Source organism: Coregonus clupeaformis, unplaced genomic scaffold, assembly GCF_020615455.1.
Source record: "Coregonus clupeaformis isolate EN_2021a unplaced genomic scaffold, ASM2061545v1 scaf0049, whole genome shotgun sequence".
Taxonomy (NCBI): domain Eukaryota; kingdom Metazoa; phylum Chordata; class Actinopteri; order Salmoniformes; family Salmonidae; genus Coregonus; species Coregonus clupeaformis.
Genome location: NW_025533504.1, coordinates 656,098 through 672,451, shown reverse-complemented (window position 1 = coordinate 672,451; position 16,354 = coordinate 656,098). Strand labels below are relative to the sequence as shown.

General features: G+C 40.1%; 1 protein-coding gene across 1 annotated transcript; it reads left to right on the top strand.

The window, feature by feature from the left end:
* Positions 1–8,901: 8,901 nt before the first annotated feature.
* LOC121555541 (sodium-dependent neutral amino acid transporter B(0)AT1-like) lies at positions 8,902–15,814 on the top strand. The gene is made up of 12 exons (XM_045212770.1): positions 8,902–9,160; positions 9,413–9,553; positions 9,640–9,777; positions 9,950–10,131; positions 12,991–13,101; positions 13,298–13,410; positions 13,799–13,927; positions 14,018–14,174; positions 14,334–14,538; positions 14,709–14,868; positions 15,033–15,195; positions 15,376–15,814. The coding sequence occupies exons 1-12, from the start codon at positions 8,959–8,961 to the stop codon at positions 15,625–15,627; spliced, it is 1,953 nt and encodes a 650-aa protein (XP_045068705.1). The 5' UTR covers positions 8,902–8,958; the 3' UTR covers positions 15,628–15,814.
* The last annotated feature ends 540 nt before the right edge of the window (positions 15,815–16,354 follow it).

The window sequence follows — 16,354 nt, the reverse complement described above, 5'->3', positions numbered from 1 at the left end:
TCCACAAATTGACAGGTATTTTCCTTTCCATGGTAGTAAGATCTTATCTATTTTTGCTAACTTTCTATTAAAATTTATTGAAGTGAGATCATTTATTTCCTTTGGGATATGTATTCCGAGTATATCCACATCACCATCAGACCATTTTATTGGTAAACTACATGGTAATGTAAAAATTGTATTTTTTAGTGATCCAATACGTAATATAGTACATTTGTCATAATTTGGTTGTAATCCAGAGAGGTTAGAAAATGTATCTAGATCCTTTATGAGGCTGTGGAGGGATTCTAGTTGTGGATTTAAAAGAAAACATGAATCATCAGCGTACAATGACACCTTTGTTTTTAAGCCCTGTATTTCTAATCCTCTGATATTATTATTGGATCTGATTTTAATAGCTAACATCTCGATGGCCACAATAAATAGATATGCCGATAGTGGACATCCTTGTTTCACTCCTCTTGACAGTTTAAAACTGTCTGAGAAATAGTCATTATTTACTATTTTACACCTAGGGTTACTATACATGATTTTGACCCATTTTATAAGAGATTCTCCAAAATTGAAATGCTCCAGGCATTTATATATAAACCCCAGTCGAACTTTATCAAATGCCTTTTCGAAGTCTGCTATGAATAGCAGGCCTGGTTTCCCATATTTTCCATAGTGTTCTATTGTTTCCAATACTTGCCTTATATTATCTCCAATGTATCTTCCATGTAAAAAACCTGTCTGATTAGAATGAATAATATCAGACAATACCTTTTTAATTCTATGCGCTATACATTTTGCTAGGATTTTTGCATCACAACACTGAAGTGTAAGGGGCCTCCAATTTTGTAAATGGACTGGATCTTTATATTTTCCACTTGTATCCTGTTTCAGTAATAATGAGATCAGACCTTCTTCTTGAGTGTCAGATAATCTACCATTTACATAGGAGTGGTTAAAACATGCTAATAACGGTCCGCTTAGTATATCAAAAAAGGTTTGGTATACCTCGACTGGTATGCCATTCAACCCTGGAGTTTTCCCGGACTTAAAGTCTTTAATTGCATCCAGAAGTCCTCCTCTGTAATTTCACCTTCACATGAGTCTTTCTGTGTGGCTGTTAATTTGACATTATCAATAGAAAAAAAATCTCTACATTTAGCTTCAGTTAGAGGAGATGGAGGCGACTGAAAAGAAAACATATGCTTAAAGTACTTTGTTTCTTCCTTCAAAATATCATTTGGTGAATTATGGGTGACTCCGTCAATTGTAACCAGTTTCATTAAGTTATTTTTGGTAGCATTCCTATGTTGAAGATTAAAAAAGAATTTTGTGCATTTTACCCCATATTCCATCCAGTTTGCTTTATTTTTATAATATATTACAATTGATCTTTCTTGAATAAGTTTCTCCATTTCTTTTTGTTTTTCCTCTAATTTATTCTGAGCCTCTATGTTACAGTTTTTATTGCCATCTATCTGTTCTGTTAGATTTTCTATTTCCTTTCTTAGTATAAACTCTTTTGACCTAAATTGCTTTTGTTTTCGAGATGAATACTGAATTGCATGGCCTCTAAATGCACATTTAAAGGTGTCCCATACAATAAGGGGATTCGCTGTACCTATGTTATGTTGGAAAAAGTCAGTTATAAATTCCTTTGTTCTAATTATGAATAAATTATCATCCAATAGGCTTTGATTACATTTCCAATATCCTCGCCCACGTGGAAATTCAGTAAGAGTAATGTATATGCCTATTATATGATGGTCCGACCGCATTCTGTCCCCTATCAACACTTTTTTTACTTTTGGTGCCAACGAGAATGAGATAAGAAAGAAGTCAAGACGACTAGCTTGATTCAGTCTCCGCCATGTATATCTCACTAGATCAGTATATTTAAGCCTCCATATATCTACTAGTTCTAATGTATCCATGACATTCACAATTTCCTTAAGAGCATGTGGGTGATTGTTTGTGGTGTGATTTCCTTTACGGTCCATTGAGCTATTTAAAACAGTATTATAATCCCCCACCATAATAATATTGTCTTGAGTTGCTTGCAGGCTTGAAAATGTATTATATATATTGTCAAAGAATTGTGGATCATCATTATTTGGTCCGTAAAGGTTAATGAGCCATATCTGTTTATGGTCCAATAACATATTTAAATTAATCCATCTACCTTGCGTATCTATTTGGACAATTTGCACATTCGGATCGAAATTACTATTAATTAATATCATCACCCGTTTTGAATTTCTCTGCCCATGGGAGAAGTATATTTCCCCCCCCATTCTTTTTTCCACGCTACTTCATCTCGAATTGTTGAATGAGTTTCCTGTATACAATAGATATTATATTCCTTCTCTTTGAGCCATGTAAATATTGTTCTTCTTTTGTTATTATCAGCTAAGCCATTACAATTATAACTGGCTATACTTATTTCACCATACACCATAATGAGATACAAGTTTCAAGTCTATTTATCATTATATATGTTTGTAAATTTACCAATAAAAAATAGCGTAATGATTGAGTGTCCATATAGCTGTACCGTGATATTTGCATTGCTACGTAGTAACCCTTCAATTGTTCTCCACTAATTCCCCCGCTAAAGCCCCTCCCCATCCCAAGTTGAGCCGTCATCCCAGTGATCAGCATCCCACCCAGGTCCCTCCGTATCCCTAAGGCCCCAAGAGGCCAGGACCCATCCATCGAAAACAGCACACAGTGGCACCCACAAAACAGAAGCAGATTAACCGCCAAAAGCATTTCCAATGCTTTCACCTCTATATATATTTTTTTTTATTTTTATTTTTATTATGCATATCCTATTTTCTATCATTATCAATTAATATGCGTAATAATGTCGGCAGTTCACGCGTAGGATTCCAACATATAACACGGATTGCCATTGTATTACACTTAATTCATTGACAAGCAATTATTATCCTAGCAAATAATCCCAGAGGTCCATCCCATACCCTCCACACCAACATCCCCACCCCCCCACGACAGATGCCAGACAAGCACACACGCACATACTCACATACTCCAACATACTCAACCACCCTCCTCCACAATCCACCATAAAATCAGATACTCAACAGCTGTTATATCCCAGAGCCCAACTCGAGAAATAACTTGATTTACGAGTGCACATACAGTTAAAGCTGATTGAGAAAGCATGCAGATTGAGCAGAAATTGATAACAATGTGAGATTTGATTAATCTACTTAATCTATGTCAAGTCCTAGGTGATGGAGATCAGATCCACCCTCTTCACCTGAGACACAAACACTCTGATCCCCTGTTGTAACCATTTTCCCAAGCATCTCCATGCGGTCAGACCTTTGATTATTTTGTGCCACCTGGGCCACAATGATAAACCCCCTCTCTGATTGTCAGAGTGTGACCCCCTCCCCATGGGTTACTGCAGCCAGTGTTGCCAGCACTGCCACTACCTGGGTCGGCGTACCCCACCGGAATCCCCACCGGCTAGGTAAAAAGGTCGTAAAGGTTCTCATTAGCAGCTTTGAGAATTTCCTTGTATATTATGCTCTCCCATCAGGGGGCTCTGGCTTTGTAGGACCAACCCTGCCAGGCAGGCTCAGAATCTTGAGGGGGCGGTGCTGCTCAAGTAGGTCTCTCACCGCATTTATTTCTCTGTTTAGGCTGCATATTCACAGCAGGTCCATAAAAGAGATGGGAACTTCTCTTTGGTGTATGGGTCGCTCAGTTGGGTGTCCAGGTTATAGGGTTAGGGATCTTTCCATCATGATAGGACAATGAAAAATTAGATTAGATGTATACTATATTTAAAAATGTATATCCCTCATCTACACAACATTGAAAGCTCTCTCTCTCACTACCCCTGCTCATAGACCCCCGGTCGGCTCTGGGATATGCAGCCATTTCCCCTCTCACGCACTTAACGCCGCACCTTTTCAAACACAAAAATGCACACCACATGGTTGACTGCGGAAGAAATGGGCCGAGCATGCAAACGCACCCGCATCCACATCTGCCGCAAGGGGGAAAGGACGCCAGAGAGAACACAGGACCAACCACAACAACCATCCGCCAAAACAACAACCTCCCGTCAAAAAAGCCATGTTCTAATTATTTGTATTATAAGATGTATTATTCTGCTTGTTATATCGTTTTATCCTTTTATAAAATACTATACTTACTATAAATGTTATTTAATATTACAATCCCTATCATTGCTAGTATCAGGCGCTCCAATATTTGACTCCTCTATTACAACTTTTAGAATAGCCATGGAGTAGTCTTTGTGTCTCTGAACATTTGGTTGTCAATATATAATTTATCCACCACTAGTGCAACACGTTTCCCTTTTAATCTGTTTTCCTTGAAGATTGGATACAGAACTTTGCGCCTTTCTACAATCTCCCTCGGGAACTGATCATTCATGCCTATTTTCGTGCCAGCAAGTCTTTTTCCTAGGCTTTTCACCATAGCTTTATCCTTAAAAAAGCAAATTTGGCAACGATTGGGCGCTCATATTTCTGTCCTCTTTTTCCGAAACGATGTACACGTTCGAAGTTGGATTTTATCGACAGCCTCGAGTGGGATTTGTAGCGCTGTATGCAGGAAGTCCTTCATAATATTCTCTGTTATTTCTCCCTCCTTTTCCTGAATACCCGTAAGTACTAGATTTTCCCTCATCGATCTAGTTTGGATGTCTAGTAAGGCTTTTCTCAGAAGATTGTTCTCCTTTTTTAGTTCCCTAACGTCCGTTTCCATTTTAGAGACTGTCACTTTTAATTCGTTGGTTTCTTTCTCCATTACCAAAGCTTTTTCGTCACTCATTTGAAGACTCGCTTTCAACTCTTTTACGTCTTTACTGACCAATTCTAATATGCCCAATTTGTCATTTATCGACTTCAACAGGTCGCTTTCCACACTTACCATACCCAGTGGTGAAAAGCATATATCATCTGTATCAGTCGATGAGTCGCGTTTCCTTTTGGGGATCGGCTCTCCACGCTTGTCTTCAGTCATGTTTTGGTGTTGCGTGTTGTTGTAATATTTGTCTATATATTTCTCTAGCCTTATGATCTGTTTTGTGTTATTATCCAGATTGAATTATATTAACTGTGAATATAATAAATGCTAATATTTAGTCTAACTTACTGATTTTGAATATTATGTTTTTATCTTGAGGTGTTTTGTACCGATTTCAATTCAATACGCCATCTTGTCTACGCGTGCCCCCGCCTACTCTACTTCTAGTGACTGTCTCTCTTGGGAGTGTATCTTAGCAACAAGTAACGGCGGCTCTCTCAACCAGCTTCACCTGGAATGCTTTTCCAACAGTCTTGAAGGAGTTCCCACATATGCTGAGCACTTGTTGGCTGCTTTTCCTTCACTCTGCGGTCAAACTAATCCCAAACCATTTCAATTGGGTTGAGGTCGGGGGATTGTGGAGGCCAGGTCATCTGATGCAGCACTCCATCACTCTCCTTCTTGGTAAAATAGCCCTTACACAGCCTGGAGGTGTGTTGGGTCATTGTCCTGTTGAAAAACAAATGATAGTCCCACTAAGCCCAAACCAGATGGGATGGCGTATTGCTGCAGAATGCTGTGGTAGCCATGCTGGTCAAGTGTGCCTTGAATTCTAAATAAATCACAGACAGTGTCACCAGCAAAGCACCCCCACACTATAATACCTCCTCCTCCATGCTTTACGGTGGGAAATACACATGCAGAGATTATCCGTTCATCCACAACACGTCTCACAAAGACACGGCGGTTGGAACCAAAAATCTCCAATTTGGACTCCAGACCAAAAGACAAATTTGGCCCAAGCAGGTCTCTTCTTCATATTCGTGTCCTTTTGTAGTGGTTTCTTTGCAGCAATTTGACCATGAAGGCCTGATTCACACAGTCCCCTCTGAACAGTTGATGTTGAGATGTGTCTGTTACTTGAACTCTACGAAGCATACATTTGGGCTGCATTTTCTCCACAGCAGGTGGTGTCTTCTTTTATAAAAAACTAAATAATAATGAAAATTGATTAATAGGGTTTTGCAAAATGTAGAAGTTCTTCAACAACAACAGTAATTGATACAACTGAGAGCGAGAAAAATCCATTAAGAAGTACCTGAGAGTAGTGCCATGGGTGGCGTGACAGACGTGACCGGTGGAGCTTTTCTCTTCCTTTTCTGTGCTGCAGTTTGAGAAAAAGTAGTGTTAGACTGAGCATGTTTCATCAAAACCCTTTTCAACTTTTTTACATCAATACCTCTGGAGGAAGCTGCAGAGGTTTTGGAGGAGGTGGCGATGACTTGAGGGCTGGTGCTATGGACTGTAGATATGTAAAGAGTGATTTCTTATTTTTTTTTACATTGCTGTTTTATAAAACAGATAACAGTCATTTTTTTGTAATTTAACATGGAGGTGGCTGTATTCAAATTGCAGGGGGCAGGGACACCAGACGAGGTTGCTATGGTGGTGTGACCAGGGGAGACGGAGGAGGCAGTAGGTCCAGAGAAGGCCGTGTTGGTGGTGACAGACAGGGGGGGTGGTGTGCATTGTGGTGGTGGTGGACAAAACCGCAGACGATGGCTTGGAGGAGCTGGTGTTTGTAATGGTGGGGTTGAGGGGCCAACGATGGTGTGGCCGGGAGAGTAGGCACGTAGCCTTCTTCTGCAGCTGGGGACTCCGGCAGCTCCTACAGGTGTTGCACACTGGGAGGCACTGGCAGTGGTGATGCAGCTGTCAGGAGTGGTTCCAGCAGGGGGTCCAGCAGAGGCGATGGCGTCAATGGTCACATCCATGACAGCCCTTTCCTGTGCCCTCTGTGTTCTGAGGGCTGCCCAACGCTCTTTCTCCTCTGCCTCGGCCCTCTCCTTCTCACCCCTCTCCTGCCACAGGCGCGTGTATTCCTCCCCGGTGAGGCATGTTGCGACCACAGGGAGTCTTCTGTATCGATCTAGCCGATACTTAAGGACAGTAAGGATGTGCCCCAGGTCCTTCGCTATCAGCCTCCCCTCTATTAGGGGGTGCTCTTCTAGAGCTAGGGCTGGGACTGGAGCAGGGGCTTGGACTGGAGTAGGGGCTGAGGGTCCTCCTGTGGTCACTGGGGAGGAGGTGCTGATGGAAGGCACAGTGCTGCTGGTTCCAGGAGAGGCGGTGGTGGGACCCGGAAGGGACCGAGACGGCATTAAACGGGACCCTTCAATGGCTGAAGGGTCAAAAGGAAGAGGCCACACTTCTTAAACCCTTCCACCACATAGCGCATGTCCTTGCAGCGCTGGTACGGGGGTCCGATGTTGGGGGAAAATTAGCTAGCTGGCGTAAGCTACCTGAGGCCTCTTGAGGTTATATGGCAGACATTAAAGGGCAACGGATAGCGGGAAGCAAACTCCATATTGAGTCAACACTGCCATCTATTGGTAAACATAATACTTAATATACACTGAGTGTACATAACATTAAGAACACCTGCTCTTTCCATGACATAGACTGACCAGGTGAATCCAGGTGAAAGATATGATCCCTTATTAATGTCACTTGTTAAATCCACTTCAATCTGTGTAGATGAAGGGGAGGTGACAGGTTAAAGAAGGATTTCTATGCCTTGAGACAATTGAGACATGGATTGTGTATGTGTGCCATTCAGAGGGTGACTGGGCAAGAAAAAATATTTAAGTGCCTTTGAACGGGGTATGGTAATAGGTGCCAGGCACACCGGTTTGAGTCAAGAACTGCAACGCTGCTGGGTTTTTCATGCTCAACAGTTTCCCCTGTGTATCAAGAATGGTCCAACACCCAAAGGACATCCAGCCAACTTGACACAACTGTGGGAAGCATTGGAGTCAACATGGGCGAGCATCCATGTGGAATGCTTTTGACACCTTGTAGGAGTCCATGCCCCGACGAATTGAGGCTATTCTGAGGGCATAGTTTCATTTTGCAGCACTAGAGGGCAGAGTTAGCTATTTAACTGAAGTCATGAATTACTCCTCTTCAAATATAGTTCTTATTATGTCATGCTGTAGTCTTTTATATAAATCTGTTTCTGCTACTCTTTATTAGCCTGCGCTTATGAGGGTTTAAGTTCAGGTTGTTGTTTCTAAAAGGGTAGCATGCCCATCCTCCAACTAAATCTTTCCTAATACATTTAAACTTGTTTGATGGGGTTGATAGCACGATTGACTCTAATATGATGTCATTTCAATATAAATGTTTACTGCTGTCAGGCCTGAGAGCCAATAGATGGTAGTGACTGGTCTGACCATGGATGTGCTGTACAGAGTCCACGAGGGTGAGTTGGGAGGCTGCCCACTGGAGATAAGTGTATAGATGGTATATTTTAGCAATAAGGCCCGAGGGGGTCTGGTATTTGGTCAATATTCGACGGCTAAGTGCTGTTCTTAGGCACGATGAGACGCTGTAAAAAGCAATGTTCTGTCATAGCCTTGGTATATGGTCTGATATACCACGGCTTTGAGCCAATCAGCATTCAGGGCTCGAACCACCCAGTTTATAATAATTCTTATGCCATATATGAATACAGAGAATCTACATGAATAACACAAATACAGTAACCAACAATAACATAATGACCCTTACCATTACAACCACCATCTAATTGGAGTTATTTATACTCTACAAAGTAGAACCCTACAGTATATTGGATACAAATAACAATGTTGAATGTTGGACCTTCATTGGATTTCATGTTACTCATATAAGAGTCATAAAGATCATTATCAGAGGCTAATGACTATAGATTCCCAGGGTGTACTAGCAAGAGGCCCATGTGCCTCAAATCCATCATCCCTACTGGATAAGACATTGATTATAATCAGGAACAGTTTGCCCTTATAAATAGCCTCCTTTGAACTGTGGACAGATTACACATACATTGGACTCCATAGAAAGTAGTAATACTTTCCATTTGATTTGAGCCTGTCCATCTGCGTCGGAGGAACCATGAGGTGTTTACAGGTATCCAACCAAGACCTGGAAGACAGGATCCCGTCCTATGAGGAACTGGACAAGCTGGAGAATGAGGAGGCTGGGGACAGGCCCAAATGGGACAACAAGGCCCAGTATATGCTGACTATCGTAGGTTTCTGTGTGGGACTGGGGAACGTCTGGCGCTTCCCTTACCTTTGCCAGAGCCATGGGGGAGGTAGGTGTTGTTGGGGAGTAGTGTTGCAGAATACCGGTAACTTTCCCATAATTCACGGGTTTTCCAGAAATCCCGGGTTGGAAGATCCCCTGAATACAGAAGGGAATAAGCAGGAAATCTGGAAATTTGGGGAAAGTTACCGTAACTTTGCAACCCTGTGTTCATTTTAGACTGACCACTGTTTTTTATGTACTGTACATAGAACAGCAACAGGGAACATCTCCTCCACCCTGCTTCTTGGTCTGTTCTCAGGTGCATTTATGATTCCTTTCCTGATCCTACTGGTTCTAGAAGGTGTTCCCCTGCTCCATCTGGAGTTTGCTATTGGTCAACGTCTAAGGAAAGGCAGTGTAGGTGTCTGGTCTGCCATCCATCCATACTTGACTGGCATTGGTAAGCAAAACACTCCATAGGAATTTAGACATGTGCAAAAATAGACCAAATCTCATTGGGGCACGGTGTTGTGTTTTGTTCCATAGGCATTGGATCCATGTGTGTGTCCTTTCTGGTCAGCCTGTACTACAACACCATCATGGCCTGGGTGATGTGGTACTTCTTTAACTCCTTCCAAGAACCGCTGCCTTGGAGCCAATGTCCAGTCAATGCCAACATGACAGGTAAGGTCTCCATGGACGGCAGGGAGAAATATTTTTTTGTTTGCTAAGCTATGATGATGGAAAATTATTCACTTTATACACACACCCTTATTCCGTTACCTGTAACTCTGCCTTCAATTGCTTAATTCTATTGTATTGTGCCATGTGAATGAATGAAATGAACTTTACCCAGGCCTGGTGTCAGAGTGTGAGAGAAGCTCTCCAGTGGATTACTATTGGTACAGAGAGACCCTGAACACCACCCCAGACATAGATAACACAGGTGGGCTACAGTGGTGGATGGTCCTATGCCATGTGTCTGCCTGGGCGTTGCTGTTTCTCTGCATAAGTCGAGGCATTGAGACTACTGGGAAGGTACGGCATAACCTCTGGACAGCAAATCACTTTAGCAGCAGCAGCTGTCAATGTCAAAGTTATCAAGGTTATGTTTATAGGCATTTGGTTATAAAGCACTAAATCAAGGTTTCCTTTTTATGATATTATAGCCATATACAAGAAATTACAGAATGATTGGTTTGACTATATATTGATACAATAAAGCATGTTACCATAACACTCAAATGACCTAGCTGTTTTTAATAACAGCCTTGTTGACCTTTCTGACACCAATTTGACAGTGTAAACAGTTGTAGACAGTGTTCACTTTCTAATTTTAACGTATTTTATATATTTGTATTGCATATTGTATTATATATTGTCTATACAGTGTATGTCACCATTGTGCAAACCTGGGCAGAAAATTGTTGTAGTTTGTAGTTTATTTGAAAATACCAACTTTTCAAACACTCGAGGTAGTCGAATATATATATATGGAAGTATTGGAATATATGGCTGTCAAATATTTGATGAAGAACCAAAAAATAAAACAGTTAGTTGAATTAGTCAAAATATTTTATTATAAGCACATGGTTTGGAGGGCTCTTAGATATTAATCTTAATATAGCCTACAACCTATAATTAAATACATGAGGGACATGGAATCACCTCAGCATTAGAGTAAACCACTTTTACAGCTTTAAACTAACAACTATATTTTCATAATGAGTGAGACACAAGGTAATACAGTAACACGTGACATTAAGTTCTTATACATGTGTAGTAACTTTGTCATTATTATAACAACATTGTTGTTACATAGGACGTTGGCAATTGCTTTATAATTGAATAATAATGGAGTTATTGCATAAGCGGAATAAGGAACAGTCACTATTCCTCTTGTGTACAGTAGTTACAAAAACACTCAGGCCATCGCTATGCGATTAAAATGCAATTGACAAAGTATCATGTAACAACATGCTAATAAAATGTTGCTCCAAAAGTAATTAAAGTTTATTACACAGGTACAATAACTGTTTAATGTTAAGTGTTACTGAGAAAGCTAACTGTAACAAAATATGGCCATTAAGTGTCGAAGGGAAACTAAATGTCCCAACTCAGCCAAGGTAGGTGGAAAATCATGTTAGTTTGTATTCTGAGTAAACTATCCCTTTAAACATGGTATAGTGTGTGTTTGAAACAAGAACACTTACCCTCAGATGGACAAAGAGGTTAGAAGTAGTTTTTGCTAAGCATTCAACTTGCGGTTAGCAATGTTTGCAAATAGCTTTGAATTACTGTGCAGTATTTTCAGGTATCATACAATTAAATACAGCTTTCGACCTTTTCAGTGGCATGTTGAAAGAGTCATACAGTAGTTGAGCGTCACAACTTATTTATACTTCTCTGGTTAATTGGTTTGACTTTATTATGTGCACTTGGAGCAATGGAGCAATGGAAATTCAGGAGAATGTACATTTACAAAATGTTCAGATAGAAATGTATTGTGTAGATCAAATATATGACTGTCAGATAAATTGGAATAGTATAGGGCATTGTGTGTGCTCTATTCATTCTATTTCTATCTTCAACATGCAGTTCTAGATACAGCCTTGCCATTAGTTGAAGGCAGCCAATCCAATAGTTTCAGAAACGTAGTCACTTCCTGAGATCTGTATTCAAATAGTTTTGAAAAGTAGTTACTTCCTGAGATCTGTATTCAAATATTTAAAAAAAAATACTTTCTGAGACCTGTATTCAAATAGTTTAGAAAAGTAGTCACTTTCTGAGATCTGTATTCAAATAGGAAAAAAAAGCAATTTTTGGTGATCTGTATTCAAATAATTGTAGTCACCCCCAAAGTAATAATAATATAATATAATAATATGCCATTTAGCAGACGCTTTTATCCAAAGCGACTTACAGTCATAGATTTTTACGTATGGGTGGTCCCGGGGATCGAACCCTCTACCCTTGCGTTACAAGCACCATGCTCTACCAATTGAGCTAACTATTTGTTACCCCAGAATTAGTTTTACTTTCCACAAAGCATAGTTAAAACTATAGTTATCCCAGGTCTGCCATGGTGACATATCAGTAGTATATCACCCTAGTGACATATCTGTAGTATATCACCCTAGTGACATATCTGTAGTATATCACCCTAGTGACATATCTGTAGTATATCACCCTAGTGACATATCTGTAGTATATCACCCTAATGACATATCAGTAGTAATTCACCCTAGTGACATGTCAGTAGTATATCACCCTAATGACATATCAGTAGTATATCACCCTAGTGACATATCAGTAGTATATCACCCTAATGACATATACTGTAACTCATATATCTCAGCTTCTGTGACATTAAACTGCAATGGTAAAATGTCATTATTTTATGTATCCATAGTGACATATATTTAACTAAATGGCAGCTTGTGTAACATATTAACAGCAGTTATATGTCACTATTTTGACATATACTAATAAGTCCATGTTGGTATATTTGCTATAATAGTACACCAAACAGTAATTGTCCAACTTCATAACAGCATTCCTCCCTCCTCCCATTAGGCTGTGAATATCACCTCAACACTATCCTGTAGTCTCCTCCCATTAGGCTGTGAATATCACTTCAACATTACCCTGTAGTATCTTCCCATTAGGTTGTGTATATCACCTCTACATTACCCTGTGGTTCCTCCCATTAGGTTGTGTATATCACCTCAACATTACCCTGTAGTCTCCTCCCATTAGGTTGTGTATATCACCTCAACATTACCCTGTAGTCTCCTCCCATTAGGTTGTGTATATCACCTCAACATTACCCTGTAGTCTCCTCCCATTAGGTTGTGTATATCACCTCAACATTACCCTGTAGTCTCCTCCCATTAGGCTGTGTATATCACTTCAACATTACCCTATGTGGTGCTGACCATCTTTCTGATCAGAGGATTGACCTTGAAAGGCTCTTTGAATGGAGTGAAGTTCCTCTTCACCCCAGACGTGAGTAGTTTACATTCCTATCCCGTCATTGAACAAAAGTATTTCTTCAAAGTATATGATATTCCAAGTTCAGCCACAGATACAGATCCACAAAGAGTGCATCTAAGGCCTTTTAGCTACCGTTAATTTATGTTGTAGTAAGATAGAATTAAAACGACACGCCTAACAACATTTCTCTGGGTGTGTGTTTCCCCAGATGAATGAACTAATGAACCCATCTACTTGGCTTGATGCGGGTGCCCAGGTGTTCTATTCATTCTCTTTGGCCTTTGGAGGTCTTCTGTCTTTCTCCAGCTACAACTCTGTGCAGTAAGTCCATACGGCTTGCTAATAACTACTAAATGACTTGTTGTTTACAACATAGTTGAGACATTAAATCAATTCAAGACGTATCATAACTTGTACATAACCACTGCAAACTTAAGACCCAGTCCTACCTAACTCGAAGTGAGCAAGCGTAACTTTCATCATAAAATATTTCATTTACGTTAATGCAGCCAAGATCTATGCAAAAGTTAAAGTGATGCTGCAACATATCTAGTTTAGATTCAACCCTTATGGCTGGATTCTGATGGGGGTACGACAGTTGAACTAAACTCAAGAGGCATTTCTAAGTTATATACGTCAAGAACCAATAGGTTAAAAAAAACGATTGACCAATTCCAGATAGCTCCTTTAATGTTTTGTATCTCTCCAGTAACAACTGTGAACAGGATGCAGTCATCATCTCTATTGTCAATGGAGCCACTGCTGTCTACGCCGCGACGGTCATTTACACCATCATTGGCTTCAGAGCCACAGAGAAGTTTGACGACTGTATTACTGGGTATGTACCTATACTAGACTTAAACTAGAGTCGTTGCATGACGATATGAACTACCCTCTAAATAAACGTTTTCTCATTGTTCGTTTGCAGAAATATCCTGACACTGCTCAATACATTTGATCTCCCTGAGGGCAACGTCACTGAAAGCAACTATGATCAGGTTCTTCATAGTCTCAATGGAACATATCCAGAAGTCATTCAGGGGCTCAACTTGAAGACCTGTGACTTAAACACTTTCCTTAGTGAGGTGATTCATTAATTTTTATAAAAGGGTCCCTGAATGTAAAGTGTTACCAATATTTGTATAAGGTTTGGTGAGATGGATACAACACAAGTGGAGTATAGGATAATTAAATATATCTCAGTTGCTAGGCTTCTGATTCATTCTCTCCTTGTCTTGGTACAGGGGGTTGAAGGAACTGGTCTAGCCTTTATTGTGTTCACAGAGGCCATCACTAAGATGCCTGTATCTCCTGTTTGGTCAGTCTTGTTCTTCATCATGCTGTTCTGTCTGGGCCTGTCCTCCATGTTTGGCAATATCGAAGGAGTTCTGGTACCACTTCAGGACCTGGGGGTTTTCCCCAAGAGTTGGCCCAAAGAAGCCATCGCTGGTGAGATGAGACAAAAACGTCCCTTACACCATTTTAAAGGATGGAGATCACTTTGTTAAATATATGTATTTCTTCTTCTTCTTCTTCTTCTTCTTCTTCTTCTTCTTCTTCTTCTTCTTCTTCTTCTTCTTCTTCTTCTTCTTCTTCTTCTTCTTCTTCTTCTTTTACAGGGATAACATGTGTCGTATGCTGCTTTGTTGGACTGATATTTGTCCAAGGCTCAGGGAACTACTGGCTGTCCCTCTTTGACAGCTATGGCGGGTCCATTCCTTTACTGATCATTGCATTCTGTGAGATGGTCGGGGTTGTGTACCTCTATGGTATTGATCGGTGAGTAATACATTCATTCTGTGGAGGTTAAGTTACTCTATGGCATTGACAGGTTAGTTTTGAAACAACATTCTGTTGATTAACATGGTCCTTACATTTGCCATTCATTCATTGGAGTCTGGGAACTTGCAAAGGGATGTTGACTATGTATGTTATTCTAACAGGTTCAACGATGACATTGAGTTCATGATCGGCCACAAGCCCAACCTCTTTTGGCAGATTACATGGAGATTTGTCAGCCCCGCCATCATGTTTGTCATCTTTGTGTTCTACTTCATCACTAAAGTCCAAGAAACACCCATGTACAAAGCCTGGAATCCTGAATCGGTAAGGTTTCACTTTGTTGTCAGTGGCCAAATTAGTTATGAAATGAGGAGACTTTCACTTAGTAATAGTAAATCAACCTGTATTCACATGTTCTCTATTTGGTGTATGAAAGGAACTCACTACACAGTGGCATCAGTAGGCTATAAACACACTAACAAGCTTATTACTGTTTCTTCACAGGACAACTTCCCTACATTAGAGGAGAAGGAATATCCAGCCTGGATCTTTGCTATAATCTTCATCCTGGCAGGAGTCCCAGGTCTTGCTGTACCTCTAACGGCTGTATACAAATGTTTGCGGAACCGCTGCTGCAAGAAGGATAATGAGTTTAAACAAGATGACTTAAACACTATTGCCAAACAAGTTCACCTGATGGATGAGGCTACCAAGAACAAACCAGAGATCCCAGAGACAGCAGATGGGAGATATTGATCAGATCAGATCACTGTGAAGTCCCTTTGTTGTTTTTATCACAGGCCTCCATTTGTTTACTTCAGGCCACTGAGAGCTAAAAGGAGTAGATATGTTTGATACTGCTTTCACTAATTACGTTTTACACTCCAAGGTTGTATGGAACGAGGTACGGCAGGAAAGCCATTAAATCTTACATTGATTGACACGTTGTTGTAATTATTGTGCTGAAAGGTCAACATTGAACTAAATTATATCCCTTGTTCTTGTTATGTTCTTGTTATAGTATAGTCCTAGGGGATTACCATTCAGTGTGTAGTACTGGTCTTGCAACTTTGAGCTAATTCATATTCAAGATAATTTACTGATTAATTACTGGAATAATTAATTGATCTGATTTATTTGATTAATCTGGTTATCCTATTCAAATTAATCTAAGAGGGGCACCATTAAGGGTTGGATATAGAGAGACCCTTGAATTAACTCTATCAGTAGTTATCATTAACCGTTATAATGTTAATACTATCAACAATATAATCACTTTTACTATATTCTCATTCTGAACAGTTGTCGAGCTCTGGAACCTCAAGAACCCAATCACTCGCAAATTAACTCAATGCCACAAATAATTAATTTAATGTTTTATTTACTAGACTAAATAAGTTGGAACATTAGGTAGTTAAAGACACAATATAAAAGCAGGGTATAACAGGATACAACACAGTTACTGAAGTGAGAATCTCCACAG

What these genes read in the sequence shown, in the direction of transcription:
- LOC121555541 (XM_045212770.1), top strand. Translation starts at nt 8,959, where the DNA reads ATGAGGTGTTTACAGGTATCCAACCAAGACCTGGAAGACAGGATCCCG. An exon ending in AGTTCCTCTTCACCCCAGAC is followed by an intron (nt 13,102 to 13,297) that starts GTGAGTAGTTTA and finishes GTGTTTCCCCAG; the next exon opens with ATGAATGAACTAATGAACCC. An exon ending in TAAACACTTTCCTTAGTGAG is followed by an intron (nt 14,175 to 14,333) that starts GTGATTCATTAA and finishes GTCTTGGTACAG; the next exon opens with GGGGTTGAAGGAACTGGTCT.